General features: G+C 30.5%; 1 protein-coding gene across 1 annotated transcript; it reads right to left on the bottom strand.

Moving 5' to 3' along the window:
- Positions 1–1203: 1203 nt before the first annotated feature.
- On the bottom strand, positions 1204–17676 carry CSN1S1 (casein alpha s1; the record flags this gene model as incomplete). The annotated part of the gene is made up of 21 exons (XM_081304352.1): positions 1204–1577; positions 2286–2328; positions 2950–3101; positions 3925–3948; positions 5126–5152; positions 6045–6086; positions 6378–6419; positions 6500–6517; positions 7559–7600; positions 8419–8463; positions 8562–8585; positions 9373–9402; positions 10502–10525; positions 11230–11253; positions 11748–11789; positions 11875–11898; positions 12257–12277; positions 13275–13295; positions 13695–13727; positions 14639–14703; positions 17631–17676. Coding segments are annotated over 20 exons (747 nt in total). The 3' UTR covers positions 1204–1577; positions 2286–2327.
- Positions 17677–18271: the final 595 nt, after the last annotated feature.

Genomic DNA, 18271 nt, shown 5'->3' with positions numbered 1-18271 from the left:
TAATTCTAAGCAAAAGCAGGAAACCCAACACTCAATTTTTTTATTTTAAGGCAAAACATATATTTAGGTATTTTATATCTATTTGGTAGTATGAGGTAGCCCCTGAAAAGCTCATGTGTTAGGTAATCCAGGAAAGTTCAGAGGCGAAATGATTAGTTTATAAGATGTGTGACCTAATAAGTGGATTAATCCATTTGATGGATTAATAATTTTAATGTATTACCAAGTAATATACCTGGAGGAAGTAAGACACTGGGACATGTCTTTGAGGATTATATTTTGTTCCTGTGCTCTACGCTTTCTGACTTTCTGCTTCCTGGCTTCCAATATCTCAACAGATATCCTACACAATGATCTTCTGCCATGATGTTCTGTCTCAATTCAGGCCCAAAGCAATGAAGTCAGTCCACCATGGACTGAACTTCTGAAGCCATGAGCCCCAATAAACTTTTTATCCTCTGAGATGTTCTTGTCAGGTAATTTGGTCACAATGACAAAAAGCTGACTAACACAGATGCTGAACAGCTGGAAATTATAGAAATTATCTAAGTTATAGTGAAAGAGTCTTTGCCACGTATATACTATGATCTGGTAGATACAGTCGCTCATTAAAATTTCAGGACAGGCTGGTTATGTGGGAAACTTAGTGTAAGGTACATATTACCTGGAACTTTGATGATATGAGAGCAACTAACAAAATTGCAATTTTGAGAAATAGCTCCTTGTTGGGCTCTTGGTAGCACTGAACAGTTTACCATAGAAACCAGCTTACTATTTTTTTTAGTTGCCCTATTTGACAATATCTATATCTCTCTAGCTACACACTTAGATTTAATCAAGTAGATTTGACGCAAGTAAACTTAGATGGCATAAATAAATTGCATAACCTGGTTGTTCAAATTCCCAGTTTGCCATAACTGCCACAGTGCTATTCCTTTCTGCAACCGTAATTATGTCCATATGAGAGATACTGTATAAAAGTTGACATTAAATGAAATATCTTGGACCTGGTTTACAAATGCCTTTCATAATACTCCAGCATGAGTCAGAGGTGAATATTTTTTAAAATCTTCATTAAATATGATTGAGAGTGTTATAATAATCAGCAAAAACACAATGTCACATGCATGAAGATTCTTGACAGGATTATAAAAATTCTTGCTGACAGGAATAATGACAGAAAACATGGATTGTGCCTTAAATTGTAATTTATTGAAAAGAAGAAAGAGAAAATCTCAGGGACTGCAGACAATTATTGGAAATGATGCCACTTGCAGAAGAAACAATTCAAAAACTTTTTAAACAAAATTTTGATCATAGCAACTTAGTAAAGACTGTAATATTCTCTGATTAGTTACCCTCTATATTGTCATGACTCAATTGGAATTTGGACAATAAACTGTTTAGAAAAACATAAGAAAAGGCTGATATTGCTATCTAAAATACAGTAGATGACTCAAGAAAGATTGTCCTAAAAACAGCATTTTTCTATTCTAAAATAGCAGCCAAAGCTTTTGGATCAGTTGGTTTCACATGGTAGACAGGAGAAATTCAGAGAATGTAAATCTCAGTCACATCTGTGAATAGAAATAGAAATATAAGGTTAGTTATATTGAATAATTTTGTGAGTAAGAAAAATTTCTATGATATAATACATATTACATCAGATAACAATGTTATTTTTATTTTTGTATTACTGACATACATATACATAGCTCTTGATTGTGAGAATTGAAGAAAATTTATTACTAAGTAGTACTACTATCTTTTGTAGTATCATAGATTGTATGACAAGATGATTCGAAGATACTGCTTCCACATAGTTCAGAATTTTATCATTTTCCTTCATGTGACCCATTGGAAGGAATTCTACCCATTGGAAAGGGAACACACACACACACACACACACACACACACACACACACACATTAGAGTCTCTGGTATAGTATATTAAGGTTATCAAAACACATCTGTGGACCTTTTCAACTTTAGTTAAAAGGAAACCACTTGAATCCACTCTATGACTTGCTATGGATTTCTATCACAGTGATCATTAAGAATAGAATCCCACTATGGGTTTTACCAGTTTCAAAGACAGAAACATCCATACTCATGGAAAATTAGTAGCATCCACACCATACTTGTTTAGGAATTTCCAATATGGGTTATATTTGTTAAAATTAGGTGCTTTTGGGTTGTCATTTAAATAAATTATCACTATAAAAAAAATCTTTCAAATGGAAGTAGGATCAAGGGTTGGTCATATATGTAACTTCCAAACTTACCAAGTTCCATAATTGTGGAGTCCTGAGAATTGACTTAATTCTTCTGGAAAAAAAAATGTTAAAATCATATAATGAAGGCAATCAACAATAAAATTCTACTAAAAAAGTGACTACTACTTATCCACATTATTTTCCCATCAGTACACTTAACAAAGAATATTACATTTTATCATCTTTAAGATTATAAAAAATAAGCACTGTCAAATAAGTTCAAATAAGTAAAAATGGTCAAGTCTTGAATTTAGAACAACTGGATGCCCAAATCTGTGCCCTTACCTCTAAATAGCATTTTTATACTTAGCATATATATAACTAAAAGAAAAGTATTTAGGATTAGTAAAACTGACAGGAGGATGATGTTGATTTTTCATGTCAGAAGTTTTCATATTTTTGATTTGGGGAGTTTTTTTTCCCTACCTTCATTAGAATGAACATTTCTCCCAGAATGGATAAAACATTGCCTCCATATGTTACTAAGAAATGAATATGAGCCCCAGATGCCAGAAAGCATTGGCAATATTCTATTTCAGGTAATGCTAGTACTATGCATTAAGTATTTATTTGCAATGTTCATTCTATATCTTTCCTCATGGAATGTTCTCTAAGCTACATTCTTTTCTTTCCTATAGTGGAACACCAAAATTGGTAATTTTACTGAACTTACCACCACACTGGCATAACAGTTTTTTCAACATTCTCAGAGGCAATTGGTCCAAAGATGGGGAGGAAGGGTAGGAAAGGAATGTCCTGCATTTGTAGAGGATAGTACCAAGCAGCAAAGGGATAGGTGTTAAGCTGGTAGAACTGTTGGAGAGGCTAGAGAGAAAGACAATTGAAAAGCACTGTGCATTACAATGGTTGCTTTGAAACTCTGAAAAATTGAATCATTTCATCACTGCTTTAAGGTCTCTATTCAATGTTGAACTCTAAGAATCTGCAATACTCACATAGGTCCAATTACCAGAAGAAAGTAGTAGCATGAATTTTCTTGTTACTTAGTTTATAAACTCAGGGCATTTGCACCAGTAAGGCTTTTGTTTTGTTTTGTCTTTGAGATCTACACATTAATTTTCCTTTAAGATGCTGAGGTAAGAATAAAGGTCTCGCACACAGGGTCAACACGGCAGACTTTCAGTAATGCCAGAAACAGGAAAAATATATTTCAGTAATTGTTAGAATAGTGTTGTTCCCAAAACTAGAGTTCAGGGACCAAAATATCATTTTTTCCTTCTGAATAGCTGCCTCTGTTGAGTCATTATGGCATTTCATTTAATTGTTTCTATGTTAATACACATAATTATCTACACATTTAGGTGAAAGATGTTTACTTTGATAGAATTAGAAAAAAAGCAGAATTCATATCATATTTTGCTGGGAACACCTATACAAAATTAAAACAAATATGACATCTGAATTTCATGTTTATAATCTCAGGGTTTAGGAACCTGACGCAGGAGGATTAAAGCCAACCTCAGCAACTTAGTGAAGCCCTAAGCAAATCAGTGAGACCCTGTCTCAAAATTAAAATGTAAGAAAGGGCTGGGGATATGGCTTAGTGGTTAAGTGCTCCTGGGTTCAATTCCCAGTACAAAAAATATATTTAGATAAAATAAATTTAAATATAATAAAGTCAACTCACCTCAACATAGAACTGGGCCAGTTCCTTAACAGAGGGAGGAAAAAGTCAATTTTGTGATTTACATCCAATTGAACACAATGAGAGACAAAATCATTGCTACCATAAACCATCATTAAGAAGAAAAAAGCACATATACAGTTACCACACTCTTGTTTTAAAGAATCACATGGAAAGTTGTAACCAGTACACTCTTTGGCACTCAAATGAAGTGAATAATTGCGTTCATTTTGCTTTTACTTTGCTCAGTGAATGTGATCTGAGTATTTCAGAAGGAACTGAGGGTAAAATTTGATGCACATTGAAGAATCATTATCATAAAATCAATTGATAACTTCAAACTTTCGAATCTTAGGGAACAGTTATCCCCTAATCATATTCAAGTAGAAAAAACTCCATGGCTTTCTTACATGCTTTTTATGACATGCTTTTTATTAACATGTCATAAAATATATAAATTAAACCTTCAAAGGCCCAGAGTCATTGAGTTGAACGCACACCTACTACTGTTAAAAGCACACACACACACACACACACACACACACACAACATTGAAACAACAGGATATGGGAGTTTGGGGGAAGGGATTGAATAGAGAGACATACATCAATTTTCCCACAAATAAGAAATCAAGAATTAAAGAGGATACAGAATGTGTTCAATGTCGTATAATTAGAAGATGTCAGAATCGTGATTTAAAACCAAGGTGTTTTCACTACACAGTACTACAATAAAAGTTCAAATCTGGACAAAGGCAACATCAAATTGAGATTTTGATCTCAATTTTGATATTGAATGGCCTGGAGCTATCTTCACTCAGGGATGGACAAAGAATTATCCTCTCATTGTTCTTTGTTAAAATTGATCTCCTATAGCAATGTTAGAAATAACACTGGAGAGACAAACACTGGTCTGTAGGTAAGAAATATTTCTAAACACTAGTTAATAGTTCAGTGGTTCACTAGTTTCATTTTTTCGTTTTCTTTTTTTCCCGGTAGTGGTTCTGGGTTTGAACCCTAGGGTTTTATAGATGCTAGGCAAGTGCTCTACTACTGAGCTCAAGTATAGACCCCAGTCAGTATTTTTTGTTTGTTTTGTTCTGTTCTTGTTTTTGAACTGACTGCTCATGTATTTGGAGCAGTATTAACACACACACACACACAAATACATACACACACATGCATGCATAAAAACATTGATTTACCTCATTTGCAACTCTCATGGGCTGTCTCTGGAAAGAAAAAGAAAGTTGCCTTTTAAGACTGAATAAAGCTTCAAAGACCGAAGAAACAACTTATTTGAAATATTTTTTTTAAATGTTAGAGATTTGGTAAATAACATTAATTTTGCCAATTGCATTTTGATTATGTAGAGCCAATTTTTCTTCTAAGACACATAAAAAATCCTCAGTCGTCTTTCAAAGTTTATGAAATGGTGAGTACTGGTTAGAGGGCCCCATGAATGCTATGAAACTGACCCAGTTATTCACAGAATATAAATTGTTATGGCAACACCTGTTTCAGAGTAACTGGCTATTACCTTGATGAAATTAGAAGCCCCAAGAACTCTGTGGAATCAATGGTAGGTATGGGAGGGGAAGAAACAGTGTCTATTCTGTGTTAGTGACAAATCACTTCACAGATGAGAAAATAAAGGATCAGAGTATTTTGACAGAGATAATCTGTCAAGATAAATTCTAGCAAATCTAGTAAATCTCCAATATGTGCTGCTTACAGGAGAAACATTTTAACTGAATGTGAGATTTATAAATATGTCAAATTTAAAAATCAGACAAATTTATGAATATAAAACTATAAAACTAAGGAACATGTTCAAAAATAAATTAATGTAACCCTGGAGATGAATACTTTACATTGCTCATCATTACAAATGTATTGCCTTTATCAGCTGAGAGACACACAGCTGCAAGCAGTTCCCATTCCAAAGAACAGTGACTAGTCGTTCTTGTCACTCAGATTAATTAACATTATATGATTTGAATAGTAGGAAATGAGAAAAAATGTTTGAGAAGAAAGAATTTCTTCAAGAGTGGGAGGCTATTTAAAAGCAAACATATTTAAACTTATCAGTATATGATTATCTCATATTAAGGAAAATATTACCTCTAGGACTTGGTTGTGTACATTCATTCTGCGAAATTGCTCCTGTATAAAATGGAATACATTTACTTAAACATCTTCTGGTAGGACACATTAATTTTACAATGCAACAGGATATAGTCTATCATAGAATTATAAAAAAAAAACCAAAATATTTTTTTAACTATAAAAATAGCTAAAAGCCAAACTCATTATGGTTTGGAAAAATAAAGAATGTATAAGGTTGATTCTCTGGGAGAAAAATAACCTGTCAACTGTCTAAGACTATATTCTGCATTGCTGGTTATTATTATTATATAAATTTTTAACTTTGGAAAATTTAAAAGAAAATATTACCATATTTGGGTAGTAGACCACTCTCTCTCTTGGAATGTATTTCTGTTTATTAAAAAAAAGCATATGCTATAAAAAATGTGAAAGGAACACCAATATTTTTTAGATATAATAAGTAATCTTACCTGGTCATGGACCACATTCTAAGGGAAAAAAAAACCAAATTGTTTCTTTTAGAATAGTCATTCTGTTTATGAGTAACCAACATTTACTAGGTCATCAACATTCATTCAAAGACTATTTCAAGTACTGGGTCACAACTATGAAATACTATAAAATTGTGAGCAAGACCAGTGTAGTTCAAGAAATATGGATTGGATAGCCTAATGCTAGTGTAGTTAAGGTACTAAAATATATTATTCAGTTAATTTTTGAGAAGAGTAATGATGAATTTTTATAGTATATTGATATATTTAAATTTACTTGGATTTTATTTTAAACATGAGCAACTTAAAAACTGAAACTGGAGTAACAATTTAGGTCCAAATTAAATCCATTATTGACTTTCATCTTTCTCAATTGATAATAGAAGCAAATGTGAAAAATGCAATTTTGCTAAACTGGGATACAGTCTTTTCCCTAAAGTCTTAATTAAATAAAAAAATATTTTAATAGCTAAAATAAAAGAAAAGAAAATTGTCCTCCTAAGTTAAAAACTTCATGAAATTAGTGATGAGAGGGTTGTGATAATTTTGATAAAAGCAATTCTAGAATTTAGTATTCCTGATTACTTCCCTAGAATCTACACTGTTTCTTCAATTGGAAAGTTTGACATGTCTATGCTTTCACAGGTAAACTATTTCATAGCTATGTGCATTTATGTGACATTTAATAAGCACTAAGTTTAGGAAAATAAACACCAAGATAAATTCATGAATATAATGTATAATTATGGAGGCTACATAAGGATTTGACATAGAATGAAAGAAAAATAAATTTCTCCCTAGTTAGTAATTAAGGCTATGATATACCACTTGAATTCAGGCATAAATTTAAAGAACAAGCTTTCCCAGTCAATATGTATACAGTTAGATAAATAATTTATTGATTATTAAAGGTCAAGACCTGAGTAAATAATTTCTTAGGAAAAGTGGAAACATATTAAAAGTGTATCCAATTAAAATTTAATTTATTTTAAAACTAAAATAAGATATGATTTTGCATTATAATAAAGAAAATATTACCATCTGAGGTTGGTTGTATTTGATCAGTCTGAGAAGCTGTTCCTGTTTTAAAAGGAAATTTTTTTTTTCAATTTCTTGGATATCATGCAATCCAGACCCATCATTTTTAGGCAATGAATCCCAAAATGCACTATTAATCCTTCTGAAAGGCTATTTCTACCACAAATAAATTGAACTAATTTAGTTGTTCCTTTTATAAAGCATTAGAGAAACTACTTTCAAAAATTTTTTAAAAACTTATTACAATGAAGTCAAATATAAATCTGGGTATCAGACAATTCTACTTACAGTTTGTCTTAAACCAGAATTATAAATAAGATGGGAAATATTTTTTTCTGACTGTGAAAAATCTTTGTCCAAATTAAATCAGAGTACTAGGTGAACCAAGTTAATGGTATTTCTAACACTAGCTAATGCTTATTGAGTTTACTATTTGCCTGAATTATAATAATTGCGTTATATCATTTAGTATTTCTTATTATCTCTGTCATTTTAAGATTTAAGTCATAGACTTATGGTGAATAAGAAAACCATCTAATATTTCATGTAGATCTTCAAGTCAAACTCAAGTCTGACCAATTTGATAGGCTCCAACTTATATGTTTCATTATTCAAACTCAAAAGTTGACTATAAAATAATTTTAAAAAACTCAACTGACAGTAAGAATTATATACTTGGGATAAGAAAATTGTTGGTTTTATTTTTCGTGGGGAATGAATAAACATCAAAAGTACATCAGACTACTTACTATGGATGAAATTCTAACAGATATTAAGGAGAAATAATTTATCAGTACAACATTCTTACTTATTAAAAAGTTGGCATTTGTGCTTTCAATAAAAATTAAATGAAGTATTACCAGATTGTATTGGTTGAGCATGGCTTCCCTTGGAATGTGTTTCTGCTAAAAAATTTATATGTAGAGGTTAAGTGAGTTTTTGACTTATCTTGAACAACAGAATTTTGGGGGAATATATTTCAAATGTAACAAATAAATCTCACCTTGGTGATATTGGGAACAACTTCCTTTGGAAAAATTAAAAAATAAATAAAATTTTAATACTATGACATTAATTCACATTTTAGTTAATAATTCTAAAGTGATTTTAGCCCCACGTTCCAGAAGGACTGAGATTATATCCAAGCTGTCTTTCCCTTTCTCACTGCTTTCACCAGTATGTTATGCAGAATTCTGGAAGCAGATGGAAAGTAAACATCTCACTGAGTTAAGAGAACCTCCCCGGCCCCTGTTGGGCTAGTTTTCTTTTTGTCTTATTTTATTATGGGAGAATAAAATTCTTTTTCCAGAGTCAAAGAAGGAACCTCGTTTTCAGCTATATCCTCTATCTTTGTTCTCTACAAAGGGGCACAGAGTGGACAGTAGTTGGAGGACTGCAGTATTGAATTAATCTAGAATCATATATTTATGCACAGAATATAAAACAAAATACATCATTTGTTTAGGAGTATAATCATTGCTGGAAGTTTTAATGATAAGAGTTCTAACTAAATCTGGGAAAGAAAAAAAAAGAAAAACAAGCACACAACAACAACAACAGCAAAAACAGGACACCATAGCTGGACAGAAAGTATTGTTTGCCCAGAAATAAATCTGTAAATTTCTTTGACCAACAGTTGCTTTCTTACATTTTAAATTTTTGAGTTGATAATTTCATATGAAAATTAGGATAATACCACATACCTAGTGCCTGATATAGTGAGACAATATAGGATACCTAAGTTCATACTAGTAACTTTACATAAATATCTTCTAATTAATTGGGACTCTGAATTAATATCAAAATCATTTTACCTCTTCTGATGAACTGCTGCTGACCTCTTTCTGCTAAAAAAAAAAAAAAGATAGCAATGTTATGACCCCACCTTGGATTTATATATTCAGAAGGAAACTTAGTTCTATATCATCATAGGGATTGCTTATCCCTCAGAATATCAGAATTAAAATAAGATGTGTGAAAAGATTTAAGACCACACAGTAATACAAATTTTGGGGGGGAAGGGAATGCTGTGGGGGTGGGGAGGGGAAATTTAATAACTTTCCCAGGAACTTAAAAATCTTAAAAATGTTATATTTTACTTACTAAAACAAACATAGGTATATCATTGTACAGAATGCAAAATTTACATATCTTTTTATGATTAAAAAAAGGAAACCTTGAACAAAAGGCCATAATGAGCTGGTTACTGAGTTGTACTTAATCTCATCTCATCTTGAAGCTGCTTTGATATGAATGAAACAGAATCACTAATTACAACAAAAAATCTCAAGATAGAATTATAATTATATTAGGTTTTGAAAACATCCACCCTTTGAAATATTTCCTCTTTCTTCTAAATTAAGTATGTTTATATATATATATATATATATATATATATATATATATATAATTTTATTCCTAAAAATATACTTTAAGGGATTGAGTATAATATTCAATTGACTGTTTATCTCCAAGGAAATTTTATTAGCTATGGATAATAGACCAACAGGTATTTTCTCCCATGTTTTAGAGCATTGATAGCCCATTGATCATAGATAATTGCTGCAATAGATTCTTTCTGCCCAAGAAATAACTGCAACAGTGGGAAGAGTAAACTTTTGACCTGTTATAAGAGCAGGGCTCTCTTGGAGTCTTATTTTTAAACTTTTCTGTACATGCTTTGCTTTTTACTGTTCATTTTAGTAAACAATGTTTTCACTGATTGTTATTTAAATGGCTTAAAGTCCTTCTTCCGACTTTGTTTGGCATGACATGGTATGTTTTGGGACACAAAACCTGTGTTAGAGAAGTTCAATAAGTCAAACAGTGCAAAATTCAATTTCTTATATTGTTTGAGGAGACAACTTTCTAAAATGAAGTATATCTCACATGCTATGTTTGATATATAAATGTATAGTTCATTAGAAAACGAGGGTGTCTTACCTCAGCATCTGCCATGATGTGTTCCTTGGGAAAAAAAAAAAACAGAATTAATTTAATTTTCATGACAAATAGTCAAATGCAAAATTACCAAATAAAATTGAGGACAAAGAGAATAGAAATTAGAGGCATTATGTTAAAGATATTTACTTATCTAAGAGATAAGTAAAACAAAAAGGCCTACCTACTTTGGCCTGAGCTAACTGAAGGATATACTTCCCTAATTTGCATTTTAGAGTTTAAGAAAATCAAGTTGAATTCCTCCACCCTGTGGTAGTTCAATACAAGATCTATACTAATAAGACACAATTTTTCTTTAATCAGAGTAACTTGTTTTTTAACTTAGTTACTGGAAATTAAGGAAAAGCACTGGATTAAAGATGATATCATAAATAAAAGCGCACCAGAGAAAAGGAGAGCATTGGTTCAGTGGTATAGACATACTTGAGAAAGATGCATTTTCTTCCCTAGTATGTTGTCCTCAGTTGTCATGACCACAATAGTATAAAAAGTGGAGCCATTATCCACAGAACTTAAGTTCAAAATATTTCTGTTACTAATTCTAGCCAACACATGATACAGTACATCTTGTTTTCTTTGAATTAGAGATATTTGTCTCTTTTGTTTTAGAGAATTATTTGTGTACTTTGGGTAGGTATTTAAAGGAAACACTTGTTATGTGTTTCTTTTTCTCCTATTGGATTCCATGGTTTTTAAACAAAAGCTCTTACCTGAGAAAACTCATCTGTGTTTACCTGCCACAAAAAAACACTCAGTCAAAAAGATATGTTTTTAATTTCATAAATTTTAAATATTGTATTCTCTATCAATACTAAGTTAATTTTTAAAATTAGAACACAATTCAGATGTAAGAAAATCAATTTAAAAAAGAAAATTAGCTGTGACTATGTAAAATATTCTTGAGTTTTAAATTGCTTTATATAATCCCTTTGATTAATTAAACATTCCTTCAACCTTGGGGATAATTGCAAACAATTGACTGGGCCATGATTGCCTTTACTTGTTTATTACTCATTCTTATTAATTCCTTGTCTTATCACAGAGATGGTTATGCCAATAAAATCAGTAGTCTTTATAACTTTCAACTAAATTCATTAGTCATTTTAATGAGTGACTTAAGATGTTCAAAGAAAGGGTAAGTAGCAGAGAGAAAAAAAATTCCAAATAAATATTTTTCCTAATTCAGGATTATATAATTTTGCCACATTATTTTAAGAAAAACTGATACCTTGATTTCATCACTCTGTTTTTCTTTTAGAAGTTCTCTCTGCTAAAAATCAATGAAGTAGAGCTTATAAAACTTATTTAAAATGGCATATTTTAAAAATAGCTTAAATTTTATTAATGTATCTTACCCTGTTCAGTTCATTGACATATTCCTTATGGACATATGGATAGAAAACAAGAGAGAAACAATACTAGTGAAAAAGGACATCAATTAATGAGAACCTATAAGAAAGTACCTCACATTATGATGCTGCAAATGAAAAAAAACAAAAAACAAATCATTGTTCTACTATTTCTCATTATATTATTGCTAACCATGTTTTTTTGCTATGCTTTCTTTGCTTAAGCTGTCAGTATGTAACTGTACATTTAAAATATTTTAAAATTTGTTCCACTCAGGTTTGTTATTTTTGCATTTTATTTTTCTTAAGCACAACTTTGAGGTCTCTTGATGTTAATACTTGCTTCCCTATTTCAGTTCTGGAGTATTTCCTGGGGAGTCCTTCTTACCTCTCTGAGTTCTGGTATAGTCTATCAAAAAAAAAAAAAAAAAAAAAGAATGATTATGTTAAAATGCGTTCAGACAAAGTTGGGTTATCCATCAAATTTTTAAAATAATCACCTTGAACTAAAATTTGAAATTCTTCTATTTAACAACTCAGTTACAAAATTATAGAAAATTGCAACACATATGGAGTATTACCAAAAGTGAAGAAATATTCCATGGACTATGGAAATCACACATTTCCATGTAGGTCATGTAAAGCACATTACAAGTGTTTTAGAAAGAAACACAATTTAGGTGTAAATTAAAATTTATGTCAGCTCTTTAGTGAAATTTTGAATTGGTCAATTCAAGTGATAAAAGTATTTTTAAAAGTGAAAGCAATTTTCTTAGCAAAGTGTTTGTATTTTAACATAATACTTGCCTCAACAAGTCTGTGAAGCTTTCTTTCTTTAAGAATTTCCTATAGAAATTAAATTGTGAATTATAAAAGTGATAAACAATTTCATGCATTAAAACATTACATGGCATCCCATTAATATGTGAAAAAAAGATAAGCATACCAAAAAAAATGAACATTTTTTTTTCCATTTGAACACAAGTGCTCCATTTAATTTGATAAACCAGTAGATTTCTTAGAGGAAAAAAAAATCAACAATTTTGTTTGTGTTTTGTGCAATGCAGGATATTTTACCCAGGGTCTTACACATATTAGATAAGTATTCTACCACTAAGTCACAACCTGAGCCCCTGTATTTTCATTTAATGTAATCTTTAAATCTAAAGGAAACACCTTAAATGGCTTTTTCTTGAGGTCTATAGATTTAATGAGTCCATATTTACCAAATATCTAAAGAAGATATTGGATAGATATTTCATCAAAATAGAATTGAGGGGGAGTAATTCAGATACTTGAGTAATTAAAGGTAAAAATAAAATTAAAATGAAGAAAACATTCAATACTTGTTATGGCTAACTGAAAGAGGTAAGGGAAAGGTATCTTTGAATATACAAATGGCTTACCTCTCTGCTGTCTACTTGATTCTGCAAAAAAAAAAAAAAAAAAGCAAAAATAATAAATGAGACTTGTTCAGTTACTGGAGAGAGTGGATGCCTCTTGCAGTAGGGAATAAAAAAGGAAATTATTTCAAAATTTTGTGTTAAATGAGACTAAATTATACATCAAATATTTGAGTTCATGTAAAAGAGGTAGAAACAAGAATACATTAGACTGAATCATGTTAACATTCTGGTTAATTAACTATTTCTCTTAAATAATTATAAGATTTTTATTAGTTCAAAAGTTTATATATATGCATGTCCTCTCAACTCTTTAAGAAGTTGTTTGAGAATAAATAATATTGTATCTGTTAGTAGTTGAACTGAAGAAAGGAGACTTCAGCAAAAAGGCATAGTGCCATGATTAGAGTGAAGTCTACTTACTTGGAAGAGTTCTGGTTGTCTAAGAGGAAATTTCTGTGAAAAAAAACAATGCAAGAATTGTAATGCACAAACAAAAAGCAATAAAAATGACAATAATGACACAACAAGACATGTAATATTATGAATTTTAACATTGTTGTTTAAGAAAAGTGCTTAATTTAATAGAAAAAACTGTCAGATCAAGTTTTGCTGAGATCAAGGAGAAAAAAAATCAGAATTATTTTACTAACAAGCTAATTAATCATTTCCTTTTTCAGAATATGGCAAAGAATTAAGAAAACAATTAAAAATTCGGAACTACTTCTATTGAATGTAAAATCACATTCTAAATGTCATTTTAAAGCATTATACAAACTCAGGGACAAAAATCTATGCTTTTCTAGTCTTTAAATTTTATTTCTATCATCAAATGTTTTAACACTTTATCTTAATCTGCATTTTGACTGTGGAAATCAAAACTTATGGTTAGTTAAATGGTGTCATAAACAAATACCTTTGTTTGGAATAACTGTACTGTATCTCTTGAGGAAAAATATGACACCAACCATATCAAAAGAGGGTACATCTGATTCCAAAGGTAGGATATAATGGAACATGTGATTTTATGTTATATTTGGTAAAGAAATATTGAATACCTATTAACACCCTCCTTTTATGGTGTTTATTATGTTATGTGATACCTTATTCCTTTTCTTACTTTTTAATTTTAATTTTTATTGTATGGTGCTTATATTTCAGCTCATTTAATTTGGAGTTAAGAACTTTGGATGAACTACATATGAAGATCAAAATGTGAAGCATTATGATATTTCTAACATCAACACTAGCTAGTCAGAGTTAATCCCATGCTTCAAGATAATCATTCTCAGTGTCTCATGTTTGATGAGATATCAGTTCAACCCTAACAAGAATGTAGAACCTTCTTAATTTTCCATTGTACTTACAGGCCTGGCAAGAGCAGCAGCCACAAGGCAGGTGAGGATGAGAAGCTTCATGGTTGCCAAGGCCTCTAAGAGAAAGAGAGAGAAGAAAGAAAAAATTAGGTCTTACATTAATGAATTTTGTTCCATGAAAACAAACAAACTTGTTTTACAACATAAGGGCAAATTCTGATAAAATAAGTGTATTTGAAAAGTGGTATTTGTATAAAATTTACTCCAAGTAAAAATGTATTGGTTTTGTTATCTTTATTCTTTTATATTATTTAGATATACAGTTTCTTACCAACACTTTATTACTAATGCTTTAAAACACTTCTTAATGTAGTGATATGGTTTCCTTAGAGGAATAAGGAAGCATCAAGAGTTAAATAGTTTAAAAAAAGATTTCTTCTTAGATTATCATATTTGCTGAAGTGGGAAAAAATTAAAACACATTGAAAATTTGCATTTGTTATCTGAAAAATTTTGAAAATGTGTTTCTCTTTTAAATCTATTTGAGAGCATCCTGCTCCTTGAGTCTTTGTGAAAAAAAAAATGCTGTCAGTTCATTATGTAGAAAGCATTAAGTTCTATCAATTAATTTTTAAAAGGATCTAATCATCACTTTATGTTTTGCTGCATTGCACATCTAACACATTAATATGTGAAGATGATTGAATTGGATAGGTTATGAGATCTAGATGTCTTATCATGTAGAGTTCTAGAATTCTATCAAATTGAAAGAACCCCCAAAATACTGACATTCACACATCCTGAGGAAATGGATTCCAGAAACATTAGAGTGAAAAGTCAAATTACATATGCAATTTGTTCATACCCTAGTCAAAAAAAGACAGCTAGCATATCTTATACATACAAAGTAAAGAATATAAATGCTTTAAGAAAGACTTATTTTAAACTCCAATTTATGTACTATATGTCCATTTTTATTCTTATAAATGTGCAATCTTTATCATCTTTATAAAAGTAATCATCAATATCTATAGTTTTATTGATACACATTATAGATTATTAACCAAATCATATGGAACAAAAATGTCTTCAGTATTCTTTTCAAATGGTCTGTGATAATTATCAAGGCCAGAAAATATTTTGCATAGCAGTTTTCCATATAATTGGAAATAAATTCAATATTTATTACCTCAAGAGTCTATCGTTATTATGTATCTAGTTTTTCAATGCATATATTCTCATTACAAAATTATCAGAAAATGATTTTTTATAAAAATTTATTGGTATCCCACTTAAAGCTCTAAGATAGCATCAATATTTGCATGTACATTTTTAAACTGCCATAATGTTATAAGAAGGTATTAATACTTTTGCAAACAGAAAAGTTTTATATCTTAAAAGAGTGGAAGAGAGATTAGATAGTGTGAAATCATAACAATTTTACTACATGTAGATACAATACCTTGAACCCAAGAATGGGAAGAAGCAAGCTGGATTGATGATCAAGATGATGGCAGATGTGTTGGCTTCACAGCTATTTAAACACAGGGATTAGTAAAATGCTAATTTTGTGGTTTTGGTTCAACCAATAGGCTGATTGAAATTCTAAAAATTTTCTCAAGTAGGAAATGAACTTTCTGCCCATTCCTCTCCCAGGAAATTCTTAGAAAAGTTTTCAGTAAGGGAATGATTCCTGTGATGATAACAGATTATACAGGAAATGTGGTATTATTAAAAATTAAAATACAAAAATGTGCATATTTATGGTTATTATGTAGGAATATAATTTTATGTTGAATGGTCAATTGAAAAGACTAATGTGTCAATATAATTCCTTTTATATTTTTTGAAAAATCTAATTCCTATAAAGGAATTTCTTGAGACAAAAATGAGTCCTCATAAATTTTCAAATTTATTTATTTATTTGGTGGTGCTTGGGGACTGAATCCACTGGTGCTCTGCCTCTGAGCTATTTCTCCATCCCCTTTTACTTTTATTTTGAGACATAGTCTCATTAATTTAGCCAGGCTGACCTGAAACTTGCAATACTCCTTCTGCAACCTCTTAAGTGGCTGAGAACACAGGCATGTACCAGATTATAAATTTTTGAATTTTAATAAGGTACTGGGCCATTAAATGTATTATTATTTATTTTACCTTTTAAAAAATGCATTTTTCCTCTATTATTTGATTAATTTGATTAATTACTTTATAAAGTAACTTTTATTATGTTCTCTGATCCTTTTCTCTAAGAAGAAAATAAAACTTCCTTATAAATTTTGATGGTATTTTAACTTCATTATAAGACTTGCTATTTGTTCTATTTTATGAATATAGTTTATGATAGTATCCACTCTTTTTTATCTTTTTCCATTATTCAACTAAAATGAATTATTACTCAAAATTGCATTCATACTTCTAATTTTCCATCTATTAAAAAACAAAGGATAAAATATGAAACTCCCTCTCTTTAATCCCCATTTTTACTTCTAGAACTACCAAGGTACATTTTAGAAAAAAGTTGTGTGCTGAAGAAACTAGCCATACATAGAATGCATTTAAAAGAATTATTTTCATTGATTGTTACTTTGCTAGGACTAATACCCATCATTTCAAATTATAAAAAATCATAATATCATTTATAACCTATTCACAGTCATCTCAGGAGCCTTTTTCTGTGTTAAATGAAACTTCAGAGTGATTCAGGATCTTCACAATGAGGATCGGAAGAGTTTGTGGATTTTCATGTTGAAGTTCTCTTTAGAATAAACAAACCCTATATTAGGGCAGAGGTATTGGAGGGAAGGGAGGAGGCATGGGGATATTAATGATGGTGGATGTGATGATCATTATTATCCAAAGTATAGGTATGAAGACACGAATTGGTGTGAATATACTGTGTATGTAACCAGAGATATGAAAAATTGTGCTTTATATATGTAATAAGAATGGTACTGCATTCTGCTGTCTTATAAAAATAAAAAATAAATTAAAAAATGGATAGTCTTTTTTTGACTGATTCACATCAATTTAAACAACTTACCGTGTTTTCTATTTGATTCACTCATGGGGCTGACAACAAGCACCATCTGCTGCCTTAATACCCTGCTTTTATTTTGTCTTTGGTATGTACCCAGGATGGTTGGTTTATTTTATTCCCAGCTCAGAATCATGGACTTTGAAAATTTACTGTATCCTCATTTGTTTATTCATTCTTTATTCATATATCCTTTCAGAGAGATGGAAAACCTAAACAAGGTATTTGGGTTATAAAAGTTGAGTAAGAGAAAATGCCCAGTCCAATGTTATAGGGGTAATTAACATGTAAGAAGCAAATAATTTTTACCAGTAACAAATAGTCCAAAAATAGACATTTAAACAGGGCCTCGGGAGTACCCATGAACAGCTGAGACTAGACAAGGCCTCTTAGATGGATTTTATAATAAAAAGTCACATATCAAAGGGTGACCGATTTTTAAAAATGTCTTATCTACATCATATGACAAACCACCTCTTAGAGAATTTATATCTACTCATGTATTTAAAATCCAGGTTTCTCTATCCCTTATCTCATAAGGATAAGGATTATCTCTCTACTTTGTCTGAGTTGAATGTTGAACAAGACTAATTAAATCTGTGTGATTTTTTAAACACTTGTCATTGTACAATATAACTGATCATTAT

This window comes from Spermophilus citellus (assembly GCF_964194105.1).
Source record: "Spermophilus citellus genome assembly, chromosome: 8".
Taxonomy (NCBI): Eukaryota; Metazoa; Chordata; class Mammalia; order Rodentia; family Sciuridae; genus Spermophilus; species Spermophilus citellus.
This window is presented reverse-complemented; position numbering and strand designations above follow the sequence as displayed.